At 39.1% G+C, this 18,675-nt stretch overlaps 1 protein-coding gene across 1 annotated transcript in view; it reads right to left on the bottom strand.

The window, feature by feature from the left end:
• LOC126267412 (roquin-1) overlaps nt 1-18,675 on the bottom strand; it is a 246,290-nt gene that overhangs the window by 177,868 nt on the left and 49,747 nt on the right. Inside the window, 4 exon segments of the mRNA XM_049972641.1 lie at nt 1,319-1,652; nt 10,823-10,998; nt 11,132-11,365; nt 14,143-14,332. Of these exon segments, the coding sequence (XP_049828598.1) occupies nt 1,319-1,652; nt 10,823-10,998; nt 11,132-11,365; nt 14,143-14,332 (934 nt within the window).

Below are 18,675 nucleotides of genomic sequence, written 5' to 3'. Positions count from 1 at the left end.
TTCACTGGGATGACAATAAAGGAGGTTACGAGGAGGCTGTCAGTGGGTTGTTAGGAAAGCAGTGTTCTACAGATGAGAGGGTGATGTATGTCTCAGGCAACTGAAACCACACTGCAAGTAGCAGCACCAGTTCGAGGGATAGTATGGTGGGGGTCACAGTGCGGTTTCAGTTGCCTGAGACTGTAGTTGTGTGTGAGAGTTGCATTTGCATGTGTGTGTGTGTGTGTGTGTGTGAGGGGGGGGGGGGGGAGGCACATGCATTTGTGTACCAGGAACACTAAGGAAATGTACGGGAAGCAGTAGCGCATGCTTGTGGGAGGAAAGAGGTCATTCGGTGTGGTTTTGTCCACTGAGGGGTGAGCTGATTATCCTGTGTGTCATACACTTCCCATCGGTAAGTATCCAGTCATGTCCAGGTCAGAACTCAGCTTGATTATGGTTTAGGGTATTCCTGGCATGGATGATTTTTGGTGATGAGAAGGAGAACCCCTCTTTCTTTGGGGTTGAGGTTTCCTTTTTCTTTCTTCCTTCTCTTTATTTTTGTACTTTTTATCTTCATCTCCCCTCCCACTTCCACCTTCTCTCCCTGATTTTCTCCCATCCCTTTTTCTACTGCATTTCCCTTCTCATTTATCTTCCTCACAATCATGTTTACTTCTCACTCTGGACTGATGCTGGCACAATGGTTTCCAGTCTACTATTTTGGATGCCTACAATCACTGACAGAGCTCTTCATATTTTTCTCCCTTCTTTCAACTAGAGGTGGGACACACTTAACTTATGGTTTGAGTAACCTGCCCCTCCTCCCGAAGCTGGTTACCTCCCTGCGAAGGAACTAACAGTTCCAAAGGCCACAAACAGTCTGTTTTCTACTTCTAAATGTTTCTATCAGCAGTACTGACTGTTGCCTCCCGAAAGTATGGACACATCAACCATTCTGTCTTCCAGTAAAATATATTATTTGTAAGCCATAAACATGTTTTTAACAAGTAACAAATTTCATTCCAGGTTTTCATTCGAAGTTGGAAGAGACTCCTTAGACATAATTTGAACTTCTTAGACATAATTTTGAATACAATTATGAACAGAATGCAAAGCCAAAATACATGTTAAGATGTTCCAATGGAAGACTATGCTACACAACCTTATTAAACTAATATTTGAAAACTGGAGGTGTAAATAAAACATCAAGACAAGAAAATAAGTGAAAAAATACATACAATCTCAGATTCAATTCAGAAATGGAAAGCAGCATACAAATAACATTTTTATTCTTAGACGGCTTTATATCGTGCAAGAAAACACTTTCAATTCTTACCTGGACTTGGATCAATTGCTGCCAACAACTCTAAATGAGATCGAAGAACAGACAAGTTTCCTGGATCTCCTGTCCTCTGAAGAGCAATTACCAACTCTTGTACTGACTGGGCAAATGATTGAGGAGTTTGTAGTTTGTCAATAATGCTTTGCATATGTGATTTGTGGGCAGTGTCACCATAAAGTAAAGCAGACCACTGATCAGGAGCAATTCGAAGGCCAGCTTCTGTAGCAATCTGGACAATTTGAGCATCATGTTCCCTTCGTAAGGCATCATACGTTCTAAATTCTTCTTTTAACTGCATTAAAGATGAATCTCCTTCCCTTTTGGAAACCTATTTCGAAACAAATTAGCTTTGGTTTATAAATAAGAAGCAAGTAATATTACAGTTGTGACTGTGTCAAGATATGTAAAGAAATATAAAGTAAACAACAAACTATATAAAAAAGTACTAAAATAATTATTTAATGAATACTAATTCTACCACAGATAATTTTGAAGGGCATACTACACTATGAAAATAAAAGTTTCTGCAAATTTTATTAGAGGTATTTAGGTACAAGCAAAAGCTATTCATGGTGATGTGGCGTAACATCACACACACACACACACACACACACACACACACACACACACACACACCTATATGCACGTATTTTTATTTAGGACGACACCTGGGAATTAAAAGGTGAAAGATTTTGTTCGTTTAAGCTCATCTCTTATATGGAAACTAAGTGATAGAATCAAGGAACAACATGAGCCAACTGGAGGTGGCGAAGAATTGCTAGTGATTTTCACAGCTGGTGGATAAAGAGCCACAAGATGAAATCTGTGCTTTTTTTATAAAGTTGGTTTATCACTATTTTAAGTAATTGTAATGGGTCAGAGGAACTTTTCTACTCTACTCTGCATAGGTGGAATATAGTTTCTGACCAATTAGACCGGTGTAATAAACAGGCAGTTCCTGAGGTCGATGACGGCAGAGTTAACAAAGTGAACGGCTAGCCAAATACAAAGTCCAGAGTGTAACAAGGAGTCCAAGGAGCAATCCGAATGTAAACTTAATACAGGCATGGTCAATCATACTAATAATCTATGACGCATATCAAAGGTTTAAAGTAACTAGTGAGACTGACAGGCAAGTGTTGGGGCACGTTATTTTCAGACTCTCTTGCATCAGTGGACAACCGAACATGATACATCTGCCATTGAGGCACAACCCTAACCCATTCTGTGTGGGAGCTAACTGTGGCCAAAGTATTAAGTCCAAGTATCTCTGACATGCCCTCCGTATCGATACTCGAGCTGGGCACATAGTTCAAATAACTGTCAGGTACTAATGGTACTGAACAGAGATGAATCTCTGAACGAGCCTATGACCTAATCTATAAAAGGCAATGTCCCGATAGACTGACTCACTCACTGACTCATCATCATCCAGACCAAACTGCTAAGGATAGAAACTTGAAATTTGGAAAGAATGTTGTTCTTTTACTGTAGGTACCACCTCCACTCCCTCCACAAAATACTACTAATATGAAATCACCACTACCTACACCTCATCACCCAAAGTGAAATACTGATACTCTCAACACCTAGAAGAACATTCCAACCACCACCTTCATAAGCTATCCAGCCTGCTGATGTCCTACTCCCAGTTTGGGGCACCACTATCCAAACCCCATCCTACCCACAGTGTTCCTCCTCATCATCCCCTCACCCCACTTTCTTACTTGCTGAATCCCTAATTGTCATTGTTGATGCAATATGTCCCTGATGTCAAAGTGATTGAACACTATAGACTCCAAACCATCCACTTCATGCCTTGTACACCTAGCCAACTACATCCGAACCCATAACCACTTCACCTTTCAAGGGATGGCATACAAACAAATTCATGGCATAGCCGTGGGCACCTGCATGGCACCGTCCTATGCCAACCTTTTCATAGGCCACTTAGAGGAAACATTCCTAGCTTCTCAAAATCCCAAACCCTTGGTATGGTTCAGGTTTACTGAAAACAACTTTACAATCTGGACCCAAGGCCAGGGCACCCTATCTTCATTCCTCCACAACCTCAACACATTCTCTCCCACCCACTCCACCTGGTCCTCTTCCACTCCTTGTGCCACCTTCCTAAATGTCTACCTCCTCCTCTCATATGGCTCCATCCACACCTCGATCCACATCGTACCCACTGATCACCAACAGTATCTGCACTTTGACAGGGCCACGACTTCCACACAAAAATCCCTCCCATACAGCCTGGACACCTGTGGTAAACTCATCTTCAGTGATGAGAATCCACTCATCCAGTATGCTGAAGGCCTAACAAACGCTTTCGCAGACAGACAATACTCTCCTAACCTAGTTCACAAACACGCCTCCCGTGCCATATCCTGACACACCAGATCCTCATGTCCATGTCAAGAACTGACCACAAAGAAGTGCCCCTTGTCACCCAATACCATCCAGACTGAAATGACTGAACCACGTCCTCTGCCAGGGCTTTGATTATCTATTGTAATGCCCTGCAACGAGGGACATCCAACCCAAGAACTTTCAAGCCCTCCCAAAGCGGTGTTCTGCTGCCCACCCATTCTCCACAACATCCTAGTCCATCCCTACGCCAATTCCTCTCCCAACCCCCTATCACAGGGTTCATATCCCTGTGGAAGACCCCGATCCAAGATCTGCCCAATCCATCCACAAAGCATCACCTACTTCAGTCCTGTCACAGGCTTATCCTACCCCATCAAAGGCCAGCCATCTGTGAAAACAGCCAAATTATATGCCAACTCTGCTGCAACCACTACACAGTATTTTACATTCGTATGATAACCAACCAGCTGTCAACTGGAATGAATGGCCATTGCCAAACTGTTGCCAAAACCAAGGTAGACTACCCAGTGGCACAACATGCAGCAGAGCACAACAGGCTAAGATTTCAATGGTTGCTTCACAACCTGTGCCATCTGGCTTCTCCCCACCATCATCAGCATTTCTAGGTTGCACAGATGGGAGCTATCCTTACAGCACATCCTTTGCTCCCATAACCTTCCTGGCCCACACCTAAGGTAACTCACTATCCCCCTCCCCACCCAATAGTGTGTGTGTGTGTGTGTGTGTGTGTGTGTGGTTTTTTTTTTTTTTTTTTTTTTTTTTTTTTTTTTTTTTTTTTTTTTTTTTTTTTCCCACCATCTCCTGCTCCAGTACCTCCGCCCAATTTGTGTCTCCACATCAGCTAGTAGTCTGCTGTTATCTCACACCCTAGTCTATGAAACCAAGTGCTCAGCCATCTACCAACGAGCTCTCTAGCTGCAACCCTAGCTAACCCACCGATGGATTTCCACTCTCCCACAAGCTGCTAGGCCCCAACTCCCTCACTGTCTTCTGCCTGTCTCCATCCCTCACCCCACCCAACCTCAAACCCATAACATCACCCCAGTAAACTTACCACGGGCCACGAAAGAGCTGGCAGTTGACTGAACACAATTTAGGGAAACAGACTAGTGTGTGTGTGTGTGTGTGTGTGTGTGTGTGTGTGTGTGTGTGTGTGTGTGTCCTACGAGCTTGAAAAAGGAAGTGCATTCTGATAGCTAGCCAATCTCTGTACCTTTTGTTCATGTACCTATCAACGACGCAGCACTTCTGCTTTTCAGTGAGTCATCTCCTTTACTCCTAAATAATTTATAAGTCTCAACCACAGAACTTTCCGTACAGTACAAGGTTACAATTTTGCTTCCGCCGATTTTTTCCCCAATACTTGAGCCTTTAAAAAAACAAATTGGTTACACATGTATCATTCAATGTATTTTCTATTGCTAGCCACTACTTTCTACCATCTTTTGGGCAGTGTAATAATCCAGCATTAAAAAAATTGTTCATCTTCTGAAGCAATCCACGAATTGATCCCATTTATGACTTCTTCATGAGATCAGAAGTATTGGGCAGCCAGGCCATGCGCCATTGATCTAACCAGGTGATAGAGAGAGAAATGTCTGGAGAATACGGTGGGTGGGGTAGAACTTCCCATTTTAACGTTTACAAGAACTTTTTGACCTCTTTCGCTATGTGGGGTCGATCATTGTCGTGCTGCAAAATCACTTTATCGTGCCTCTCGCTGTATTGCGGCAGTTTGTCTTTTAATGCTCTGCTCAAATGCATTAACCACCTGTGTTTGTTTCACTTGGTTTTAACACCTCATAGTACACGATGCCAAGCTGGTCCCACCAAATGCAGAGCATGACCTTGGAGCCGTGGATATTCGGTTTGGCTGTCAATGTGGAAGCATGCCCAGGATACCCCAATGATTTTTTGTGTTTAGGGTCATCGTAATAAACCCATTTTTCATCCCCGATCACAAGGCGATGCAGAAATCCCTTCCATTTTTGCCTCTGAAGCAACTGTTCACAAACAAACGCATGCCGTTCAACGTCTCTTGGTTTCAGCTCACATGGGACCCAAGCTCATTCTTTCTGAATCATGTCCATAGCCTTGAGACATTTTGAAATGGATTGCAGTGTCACTCCCACTAATCATGCGACAATTCTTCTGGAGTTTGAATTGAGTCTGCACTCAGCAATGTCTCCAATTCCGCTTTTTTGAAAACATTCTCTCTTTCACAACTATGCAGCGGTTTTGCATATAATATTTGTCTCAAAGATTAATAAGCTACAAGAGAAGCTAAGCTTTCACATATAATGTTGATCTGTTTGGCGCATGTTACACTTTACGATACATCACACAAATACGCCAGTAAAATTTTTATACCCACACGAATCTCTGATCTTCTGTGCTCGAAATTCTTCTAAGTGGCATGTTATCAAAGAGTCAATTTTTAAAGAGAGCAAACACTCTTTGAATTAAGAAATTCATCGTACACTCTCGCACATACTTCATCTTGCATAAAAGGAAATTTACTTTGAAAATAACACTTTTCGGACAACAATTCACAATATTTTCCCCGAGACCTGTTAGAAATACATTCATTTCAGCAGATGCCAGACAAGAGGCGTCACCGCGCTTGCGCAGCTACGGTGACGTAGGAAGCCCGCAAGTTCGTACATGTAAAACATTAAAAGATATTACATTATGTCATACAAGAAACAAGACATCAGAGGATACTCCAAGAGTGTTGGAATTTCGTGAACCATACTAAAATGCATAGTTCGCCTTACCGTGCACATTAGTGTGTCCAGATTCCCAGTGAGGTAGGCCTCAACCTGATATGAAACTTTCAATGTGGTTTTCGGGACTTAAATTTTCTTGGAGTACCAGTACTGTATAATCTCATGTTTGGTTCTTTATTATGACATAATGCCATACGTGCTAGAAGATGAAAACATGCACTTGAAACGCAACAAACAGATGAATTTGCCAATACTGTGGAATTAAACACTTTGTTTCAAATAAATTGACTGCCTCAGCAGTAAAGATTAATAAAAGCCAAATTTCTTTAGCTAACCGACAAAAATTACTTTATTGTTCTGCAAGGCGATTAATGCTTGACTGTTAGAAATGTGGAAATAAAATAAAAACTGAAACTAGTAACACATTTTAGCCTTCCGTAATTATGTGAATGTATTTCAATTAACTTGATAGCTCCCAGCCACAGAAATCCGTCTTTTCATTTGACGTGAGAGCAGTAAATGAAGAGAAAAACACAAAAATCACTAAATGTAAACACGGGTCACGTGGAGACTCCCCCCCCCCCCCTCCCCTCACCCCCCCCCAATAACTCAGACTTCTCTGCGTATCAGAACGTTAAAAATTAAAAGAAAAGACTTTTCAAAAATAAGTTCATTTTGTAGCACACATCTTTCTGAAGAGTCTGATACATAAAACATACATCTTGGAGGAAATGTAAGACATGTTATTTGGTCTTAAGTGTGTAGTGCAGTGCCATGCCTCTTCAAACAACATTCTTATACCGCACGTCACATTATTTCGCTCTGTGGAACTCAAACGTGTATATTTTGTAACGGATGTGATCAAACTATTACAGGGCATTGGAAATTAAAATGTCCTGTAGTGCCTCTCCTGCTCCCAGTTTGATGTCTTGCCACTTACTAAAAAAAGGAAGGAAAGAAAAAGAAAACTCGCAATTAATACTGGATAGGATTATCTGTAACCAGCAGAACAAGAACTCTTCGGAAAATCTGGACTCTTTATTGCCTATTAGCTGATAACTTGCTCTTCTGTGTGACAAAATTAAATATAGGATACCTAAAACCAGTAAAGACAAGAGACAGGCAAGACAGTACACATTTCTTCAATCCTTAGGTCCTAGTGATTTTTCTACCTACCGTATTTACTCGAATCTAAACCGGACCTGAAAAATGAGACTCAAAATCAAAGAAAAAAAAAATTTCCTGAATCTAAGCCGCTCCTGAAATTTGAGACTCAAAATTCAAGGGGAGAGAAAAGTTTTAGGCCCCACCTCCGAATCGAAACAAAGTTGGTCCATTGTAAGATGAGACACAATTTAGGTTGAATGAATGACGATACAGCTACAGTAGTTTGGTTCAAGTCGTCAGCTTAGCAGTTAAGCTTTACCAGGTAGCAATTGCTATGCGTCAGGCGCTCCGTCCTTATTTATACGGGTAGCCTTCCTTTTTCACGTGCTTTGAGTAGTTTGAATTGATTGCTTATTTTTCATTGATCTGATAAGTGCCGATCTCTTTGTTATAGGTGTTTACGTCACTCTAAGCTGAAAATGCATTACTGTACTGTGTCGTGCATTGTTTTGTTGCATTCTGATATGAGTGTTAACGACATGTCGCCGCTCACAGCATGGCTTGCTTCTGTGGACGCTAACACTGCTTACAATTAAAAAGAAAGAAAGAAAGAGAGAGAGAGAGAGAGAGAGAGAGAGAGAGAGAGAGAGAGAGAGGAATCGTCTTAGCGAAACAATGGCAAGAGACTGCCATTTGTTGTTACTTACACTGCTGCTTTCTTTGATAATGATCAACAAGAACCAAATAATAGACTGCGTATGATAGAAGATGTTCTAAACGAGAGTTTAACAAAAATTTTTCTCCTTTTGAAAATCTTTGCAGACGCCTCTTTAGTACATACCATTATGTACAGAAATTAGTCATCTTAGATTTAAAAATCTAGTCAACTGCCGTGCTTCGTTTCTGGCTGTATCACTATTAGGCATAAGAATAATACAAATATAAACATGACATGATATGTATATTCTTCCGTGTTTGCTGTTGTCTCACTCATAGTTTCGTAGTTTATTAGGCAGACAGGATTTAAATGAGATAGCAGCAAACATGAAAGAATACATGGCAAATGTTTATATTCGTATTATTCTTATGTTGAAGAGAACACCGCATGTGAGTCACAATTCATAAAAGTTGCTATTAGCAACCATTTCTTCTCACAGCTACATAAAAATTCAGAACGTAGAGTTGGCCATATTGACAATCATCCCAAACAATCTTGCCAGTCAGATTTCCAAAGTACATTGAAATGCTGCTACATTCGAAGATGAACAATACGGAATTTGTATTTCCTTCGTTGGATAACGTATGAAAATGCAGTGGTCAAAACACGGGGCGGAGAAAAAAGTGTGACTTCCACCCCCCCACCCCCCCCACCCCCCCGTCAGAAGCAGAGGTTTTTGTGTCAGTATTTATCTTTGTGCCTGCAAAGCATGCCTGTGGAGCGCTACACATATTCGACTGCAGAAGTTAGTTGTGGCGCACCTATCAACATTTTTCAGAACTTCCGCTTACTTTGCACTCGATTCTAAGCCGCAGGTGGTTTTTTGGATTACAAAAATCGGAAAAAAAGTGAGGCTTAGATTCGAGTAAATACGGTACTCTTGCTACAGTTTTACATGGCGTGCTTTCCTTTCTGCGAAAGAACTATTACCTTATCAAAATTCGTCAAACATTTTGCTACATGAAAAATAGATATGTCGTTGTCTAATACTGAAAAAGCTGTTAATGCAAATAGTACCCAAGACTGGTGTGGTTTCTTGATCTGATAACGTCTATTTTGTCACTGTGTGCTGAATAAAACAAAATAGGCCTTTGCAGGAAAGTTTATTTCTAGATGTGACGAGGATTCCTCTGGCAGAGACATCACGTACACTATGCACACATTCAAAAATAAACTTATAAGTAATTCAGAAATCATCTTAAAATGTGTTCAAAAACCAGCGTTTCAAAATCAAATGAATAATCGATAGACCGACGTGCCACTAGATGCTAGGTGCTTTGTGAAACAAAGTTTTTTTTTTTTTTTTTCCCCCTCAAGAATATGAATTTGCCCCCTTCCCCTGAAATTGCCACCCGGTTCAGATACCCCGGTTTGCCGCCATCCCCCACTACATCCAGGCCTGCTGCGCACGCACGAATCTGGCAACTTGGGCGCGCCAGTAAAATTTTTCCGGGTACCATGTGGCTGATTGCTGCTACTACTAATTACTCAGCCAACAGCCACATTTCTGTAGCCAGAAGACGGAGAAGGTACTACTCATACGCGACTCAACCGCGCCTGTGCATGAGCCCAGTTGTTACTGATTAAATGAGTCTAATGTAAACAGTTATGAAGTCACACTCATCGGAGGCAATTTGTTGTTATGAAGCATTGTGTAGTCTTCCGAAAGACTTTGACACATTTTTCTGTTCACAGACACTTGTACAAGCACTGTGTTGTTATATATGGTGCATTTCCTTTGGAATTTAAGTTTTATTTTCGTTTTTTTCTCTCGTTCATGTTTTAATGCTGCAGTATAATTCTGCAGTAGTGGGATACAGTAAAATCCTTTGTTAAAGTATTAGTTCTTACCAGTCAAAATTACAAAAATTTTAACTGAAAACTGAAGCAACGAAAAATTCCCGGAATTCTACAAAAATCCCGGGTTTTTCCCGGTTTTCTCTCGGATGAAAAAATTCCCAGGTTTTTCCCAGATCTCCTGGTTCGTATACACCCTTTTGTACCAATCAGTGTACGTACATGCTCCATTAGATAATGAGCATTTCCCTAAGGAGATATGATACCAACAACACTACCTACTAAGGGATTTGGAGCGTCTCGAATTCAGGAAAAAACTATGATGGGACTGGCTTAATGGGAAGGGTGACATATTCTAAGATCAGCAACTCTTTTTGTAACAATACTATACCCATCCTAGAAACCCTATAATAAGAAAAAACTTGGGGAAGTAGAAGTAAATGAAGAGGTGTGTGTAGGTTTTTTTTATGTTGAGTGTAGAGATTGGAGGGGGGGGGGGGGGGGGGGATTTGTGTGTTTATGGGAGTGTCTCACTGGAAAAGTTTATTTTAATATGCTGGTTTTCTACATACATTCTGCATTAAAGCTTGACATACTAGACTCCTCTAACCCCAGCCACTTGAGTAAATAACACAATATGAGCAAAAAAAATTACTGATTTCTTTTAATTAATAAATGTTACATGATTAGTATTCAAAGCAACACTTTCATACTGCAAAATTAGTGATAAATCTTGGCATGTGCAGTTACCTTAAAACATGATGCCCTATATAGAAGTTGTACCACATGACCAATGCTTGTCTTTGAAGCTTGGGGAAAGTGAGGTTCTAAGCGCTGCACAACAAACATTACAAGCACTTTTCTTGACAAGGCTGAACCATCTTCCAATGCAAGTAGAACTAGTTTCAGAACTTCTTCTTGCATAGCTGAAAAATACAAACAGGACATTCATACACTATCTGTAAACAGATCACAAATATGTATACCTTGTTAGAAACTCAGATAAAACAAATGCTAGCGCAAAAAAAGTTTCTCTTCACATATGAGCAAAATACAAACCTGGACCCAAAAATTGGCATCCACGTGCACGCACAGCTGCCCATAAGTTAGCAGACAATTGCTGAGGATTTTGATGCTGTAGTATTAGTTCTGTGACAGTGCGCTCTCCGAGTGAACGAGCAGCTCGCATTGCCCTTGACCGGCCCTCTTCTTCCATCAACTGGCAATTTATAAGTGTGACCAGTTTTCGCTGCATGGGCCTTGAAAGCACACTTGTGCCACCATTTCCATTCCCTGCAGATATAACAAAATAAATAATATTGCAATTACAATATCTTAAAAAGTACCACTATATTGCAAAACAGTGCATCCGAACATCACATTTACATACTGTGACTATGTGCTTCAACTACTTTCATAACTATTTATGGAAAAACAGAAGGTCAAATTTACAAGTAATTGTTTTAGCCGCCAAGCAAGTACGGCATAGAAACATAAAAGACATCAGTAATAGCAGCATAAAATACTGATGGTCACATAGAACAAGGAACATCAGAAAGCCAACATTCCAGTTCAGACAGTCAAACTCAATATAGTAAACATGCACAATGAAAATCAGGAGACTGATACAAACATGAATGACAAAAACAAGTTTTCGGAATACATGCAAATGTAATGAGCTTGAGATGAACTCTCAGTGCTGAAGATTTATTTTTTAAAAAAGGAGGAGTCATCCCACGAACAGTTAGTTACACGTCTGACTCATCAAACATGTTAACTGCCAAAATGCCATGGGCTTAAGAGCACTGCATTAGGTAATAAAGAAAATAAATCGTAAAGCGTTGCAGAAGAAACAACAATGGCAATCCATATCCCAGATGAAGATGAAATGGGAGGTATGATACTGCCTGAAGAGTTTGACAGAGCACTGAAAGACCTGAGTCGAAACAAGGCCCTGGGAGTAGACAACATTCCATTAGAACTACTGACGGCCTTGGGAGAGCCAGTGCTGACAAAACTCTACCATCTGGTGAGCAAGATGTGTGAGACAGGTGAAATTCCCTCAGACTTCCAGAAGAATATAATAATTCCAGTCCCAAAGAAAGCAGGTGTTGACAGATGTGAAAATTACCAAACTATCAGTTTAATAAGTCACAGCTGCAAAATACTAACTCAAATTCTTTACAGATGAATGGAAAAACTGGTAGAAGCGAACTTCGGGAAGATCAGTTTGCATTCCGTAGAAATGTTGGAACACGTGACACAATACTGACCCTACGAATCATCTTAGAAGAAAGATTAAGGAAAGACAAACTAATGTTTCTAGCATTTGTAGACTTAGAGAAAGCTTTTGACAATGTTTACTGGAATATTCTCTTTTAAATTCAGAAGGTGGCAGGGGTAAAATACATGGAGCGAAAGGCTACTTACAATTTGTACAGAAAGCAGAACAACAACATCCCCTAAAATAAAAAAAATTAACTATAAACAACTTAGTTACAAGTTGTCCGGTAAGCTGATAATGTGACAGTTATGACGTTGATACAGACACCAACATTTAGTTAAGTATGCATTATGTAAAATGTCGTATGACTGCACATCACAAAAAGGATGATGTGAAATGACTATTCTACAAAATTAGTCCAGTGTGAATTTGTTAAACATATCCACATATGTCTAAAGATGTAATGTTTTTTAACTAGCACAGCAATCAACTTGGTGTAGATATGTTGTCATGGAGATATGAAGAGATATTAAAACCATCTGTTGACAGGAAATTTATGTACCTTGAAAGTGTTTATAATTTCATAAAAAAGACATATGCACCAGTACATGACAATGGAACAGTCACAAAAACCAATCTAAAAAGAAGCAGAAGAACAGGAATACAAACTGAAGAAGACAAACCAAAACCACAATCCTTTGAAAACTGCATACCAACAAAAGTCAATGAAATACCCAATTATGAAAACAGCATAAACATTTTAGTTACTTATGGATCTTTCTTATTTGCAGATAAAGTAACTGAAAGATGGAGTTATGAAATGTTGTTATGCAAGCAGAACTAGCTGAAGAATGGTGAGCCCACAGTGAATGTAAGAGGTCTGTTTCTAATGACTCTCGGCGGGTATTCCTAAAACAGCATTAACATAAAGGCACACACAGAACTGAATTTGAAGTACTATTGTGAAACAAAATCATAATATACAGCTCAAGGCTAATATCTGTGATTCATAAGCTATTAGTAGCCACAAAAATTTATCTGGGGAAGGCACTAAAGATAAAAATGCCATTTTTTACATAATTGAGATGGTGAACTGGAAAAAAATGTCAAACTACAACAATTAAATATTACATCCAACACAGAAAACTCATTACATTCCAGGACTTGACATTTATCCACTTAATATATATTGAACTTTAATTGCTCTGAAATTAACAGGTAGGCATCATTTCATGAGTATATACTACTTGATTATTTTTTATATTATAAAAACAATTATTTCTTATTTTCTAAACTTCATGGCCAGACTTATGTTCCCAGATGATTAAATCCAGCAAATATCCACCAATATAATCAATAACTTAGGAAATAAAGATAGAAAATATTCACAGAAGTCTTTTTATTCATATAACAACAATGTTAAGATGACACTGGAAATTAAAAAATTAGAGCAGTGTATATCAACAAACATAACCAAGTAAATCATGTATGGGGCTACTGTTGCTCAGAAGTGAAAAAACCAAATTAAACTTTAAAAAAGATGCTTATTCCACTATTATGCAACACATAATACCTTATGTAGATACAAGAATCAACATACAGTTACGTCAATGGACATGTCGCACTATTTTCGTGTCTCCTATTTTGTAACAGAGTTGAGTGGAATTAATCTGGCATTCATACTGTATTATATTATTCAAAGTACACAATGTGAGCATTCTGTCTAGTTAAGAGTTAATATTTTTGTACACTTAGTCAAGTTTCCAACTTTCATATTTGGATTCTTCCTTTAGTTTACAAAATATGACAATGTTCCATAGTTATCTGCTGCTTCTGTGATCCATACCAGACGAAAATGGTTTTAGGTACAGAGCAAGTTCCTCTATGCATTTTTTTGCTTGTAAATAATGTTCCAAGTCCTCTTCTGTAAGGTGCTTAATGTTGCCACTCCCTTCGCTTTCTGGAATGCTTGCACCCACTAACTGCAGCAGTGCAAAATTTACAGGTAGGTTTTCAATTTCGGTATTGATGCCTGTCTGTAACAGAACACAAAAAATACCTGTTAAGAATAACATTAAACAATAAGCCATATAGGTATTACACTTGGACAGTTATATTGAAACCAAGTTAAAGATATAATCAAAAATTGTTTAACAACACATTACATAGAGTACATAAGCAATCACAATAAAATAAATAAGTACTGGAAAATGGAGGAACAGAAATGAACATGCAGTGTGGAAAACACTGGAAAATTGTGAGGATTCAAATGGTTCAAATGGCTCTGAGCACTATGGGACTTAACTGCTGAGGTCATCAGTCCCCTAGAACTTAGAACTACTTAAACCTAACTAACCTAAGGACAACACACACATCCATGCCCGAGGCAGGATTCGAAGCTGTGACTGTAGCGGTCGTGCGGCTCCAGACTGTAGCGCCTAGAACCGCTCGGCCACTCCAGCTGGCTACTGTGAGGATTAAGTGGAGTTTAGACGAGGGGAAGTACTGTGCTGTATGTGATCACAGGGTTACCACAAGTTTCCCCAAGTGGTATTACCTGATTTCTAGACAAGTTTTAGCATTTTTCCCCTGACAAATTTTGAGATCTAAAGGATAAGCAAAGACATAAGTTAAAAAATTTAAGGACTTCTGTATTTCTAAACATGTGAGACAAAATCTTAAGTACTAACATCAACATCTTTTGTAATGAACTTTTTTTAGGTGCAGGAAACAAGCCTAATGGTATGTATGTTTCATTAAGACCACTTATGTTATTTTATTTCAATAAAATGAAACATATTTGGCGACAAAAATACACATTTCATTGGAGTCCCAAGACAGTTTTAAAATACCTTCACTGATATCAGAAATAATCTCACAAAAAAGTAGGCCTCTTGGAAGAAGTGTGTAAGGCAGGGAAGAGTTGTGTAAATCAACACTATAAGTGACTACCAATAAAATGTTGGTTCTACTATGTTCGTTATTGCTGGTTATTACCCACTGTGTTATGCCCATTATTTTAAAGGTATTGTGTGGTTTTTCTTTCAAGAAATACGTGAATACATAGCATACAAACTGCCACCGAAGGCCACAATTTTCTTCTTCTTATCGTCCATATATTGTAATATATAAACTACTTTCAAAATGCCAAAATGCATTAGAATACATAAAATGTCTATAAAACGCCACACTGTACAATGTGTTTGTGGCAAGACAGCCACAGTTCCTGAAATCCATCGCCCATGGCCTCTGGCCTACCAAGGAGCACCACAGTCCTGGGTCCACGAAAATCCACTGCATTATGCCACACACAAACAGACCTGGACTGCGAGCAGATTGGTGACACTGGATTCAACAGGTAGAGCTTGCACATTAGTGGGAAACAACAGCCTTCAGATCGGCAAGCCCAATCCGTTATAGATACCCACAGAAATGACCTGCAGTTTTGGCCCATCATGGAAGTCCACTCGTGTTCGGCTATTCACATGTCTCAGACACCATGTTGATGAAATGAGATCGTTGTGATGAATCCATGCAACAGATAACTTGCATTAATGTTCTGACAATTAATACTAATGAGGATAAGTAGCACATCACCGAATAGATGATCACTGAGCCACAGACAGGCATGCTCTTACAATTAATTTTTGGCCATAGCCTTTGTCAGAAAATGAGAGCACACACACATTCACACAATCAGTCAGATAAAACTCGTGCACACACGACCACCATCTTCAGCCGCTGCATCAACACCCTCTGAGAATCAGATCCAAACAAACCACTCCTCACACTTCCCTGCCTCTCGTCAGCAACTGCAAGGTTAGTGGCAAGAAGTGATGGCAGGAAGAATGAAGGAATAGTAGAGAAGCGGCAGATGTACTCAGCTGTGCCCAGCCAGTGACAATACATGACATCTCAGTAAACAATCCATTTCATCTACTGAGACATAAAAACGAGATTTTTCCAGTTTTTTTCCTTTTTTCTTTTTCCAAATTTCTCTGACACGTTTGAAATTTCCTGATTTCCAGAACTTGTGGCAACTCTTGATCATTTCATTTCAAATCAGAACTGTGGGCCAGATGTTTGTTGATTTTCAGGGTTTCCAACAGGTTGAACTTTTGGCCTCTGTCTGCTAAGTGAAAGGCATAGGGCTGTGGCTGGTAGTTGTGGTCCTCACTAAGCACATGATTAGCAAATGTGGAGTCATAATTCTGCAACTTCCACCTGCTTTCATGTCAGCCAACCTAGATGCTAAGTCTGGCTGACCAATATAAAACTTATCAAAATGAGGACAAGTAATTTTGTATATCTAACTGTTGACTAGCATCTGGGTCCTATCTTTGCTATTGAACATACACTGAACTGCGGTATTCCTCACTTAGTAGAAAATCCTATAGTTGCATGATTTCAGTGTTTTGTTGAACTCTGCAATTCCTGTCCTAGGCATGGGATTGTATACCATTTCCTGCAGGAGCAGCAGAAGGAGCATAGAGAAGGGGTGTAATTTTCAATTTTGGTTTCGTATGCAAGATATGGGCAGGTGGGATGAGCTGTAGGCATGGGTTGACACAACAATTATTATTATTATGTCTAACTCTGCTTTGAAATATTCTTTGGACATAAGAACAGATACGAGACGGTGTGCCACTGAGTGGAAGGATACATGTTAGTGTGTTACTGGGTGTTGTGATCAAAATGATATTACTGTGTCTGTATTGTAGTTTGACTACAAATTTTGAAGCAAGGTGTTCGTGTACTATCAGTGGTTGAATCTAGGAAGTTTATGGCTTTGTGAACTGAATATAAGTTATGGAAAAAAATACAATTAGCTGTCTTGCAGTGCCCGACTGCATCCACAGATCTACATATCTGAACCAGTATTTAATATTTGCACTCAGAGGTTCTACATAAAAAGACAGTTCAAAATTGTCTCTGAATAGTTCATCTAAAAGTAAACTAATCACCTAATAAATCTCTTAGATATATAGGAAATGATTGCCAGTTTTGTTGGTATATCAAAGTGTGTTTTGTTTGTATATCAAAGTGTATACACAGGGGGGGGGGGATTTTTCCCGAATTCCCCAGTTTAAAAAAACACTTCTCTGGGCCAAAATGCACTATACCCTAAACATTTTTTCCACGTCAAATGGCAATATACTCTCCCTTGGAGCAGTAACACTTATCAATCTTTTAAATGGTGAAGGTTTTATACGTTGGCATAAAACTTCCTGGCATTCTGGAAACAAAAGCCAGCAAAAAACGTTTTGGAAAGGTCATTGATTTGCACAAACATTTACAATGCATATATTTTCATATTATGAAAATATAAACATGAATTCCACCAAGTACAGCACTGCAGATTCTGAAGCACTGAAATCTAGATTGTGGCACCAAACCATTGCTCATACCATGTGATTTCGCCAGTCAATGACAGCAGATGTTACAGCATTGGACATTTGATGTGGTCAACCAATAACAACATCATTGTTAAATAGCTCAAACACACAAATAGGAAAACTTAATCGTTTAAATCAATATAAATAAAGTATAGTACAGGCAAAGTTGATCTTTCATATATTGGTCATCAAAAATTTGTTGTTGTTTTTTAACCCCTGTGGGTGTGGTTATGCAGGATCCTAAGTTCACACTAATTACATGTGAAATTGCTCAAGAACTCACTTCACACAGGATGGTTACACTTTTTGCATTGTTACTGCAAAATTTGTAATCTATGAAAGAACTAAAATAAATATGAAAAACTAACCTTGAAATGTGGCCTTTTTTAGAGTGTGTTACCCTTTATGATACACTGAACATAAATGTGCCAGTAAGATTTCAAACAATGACATAAATGGCTAGACTTTTGCGTGCAAAATTTTTCTATGAGGAGTGTTAAGTTTAAGTTTTGAATGAGTGTCTGAGATTTAAAAAATTCATTGCACATTCGCCCACATAACATAATTCATCCCACATAACAGAAAGTTTACTCTTAAAGTAACTTTTCTCAAACTACCATTCACAATACTTTCCTGTGACCTGTTGGAAATGTAAATAGTCGTGACGTCATGCTCATCGAAACAAGGCCCACAAGAACATGCACCAAAAGCAGTTTGTTATTACAACAGAGTGCATACACGGACAAGAAAAAAATTCCCGGATTTTTTAAAAATACATTTTTTTCCTGGGGAAAATACACTTTTTCCGTGTTAAGTGACAGTGTACTTTTCCTCCGAACAGTAAAACTTAACAATCCTTTGAATAGTTATGGTTTTATACACCAGCATAGAATTTCTCAGCTCTTTATACAACAAAACTCAGTTTTTGTTTTTTTTTTGAAACATCTTTGATGTGCAGTAACATGTACGCTGCATATTTTTGT

The sequence above is a fragment of the Schistocerca gregaria genome, chromosome 4, assembly GCF_023897955.1.
Source record: "Schistocerca gregaria isolate iqSchGreg1 chromosome 4, iqSchGreg1.2, whole genome shotgun sequence".
NCBI classification, from domain to species: Eukaryota; Metazoa; Arthropoda; class Insecta; order Orthoptera; family Acrididae; genus Schistocerca; species Schistocerca gregaria.
Note: the sequence above shows the minus strand (reverse complement) of the source record. Positions and strands in the feature narration are given on the sequence as shown.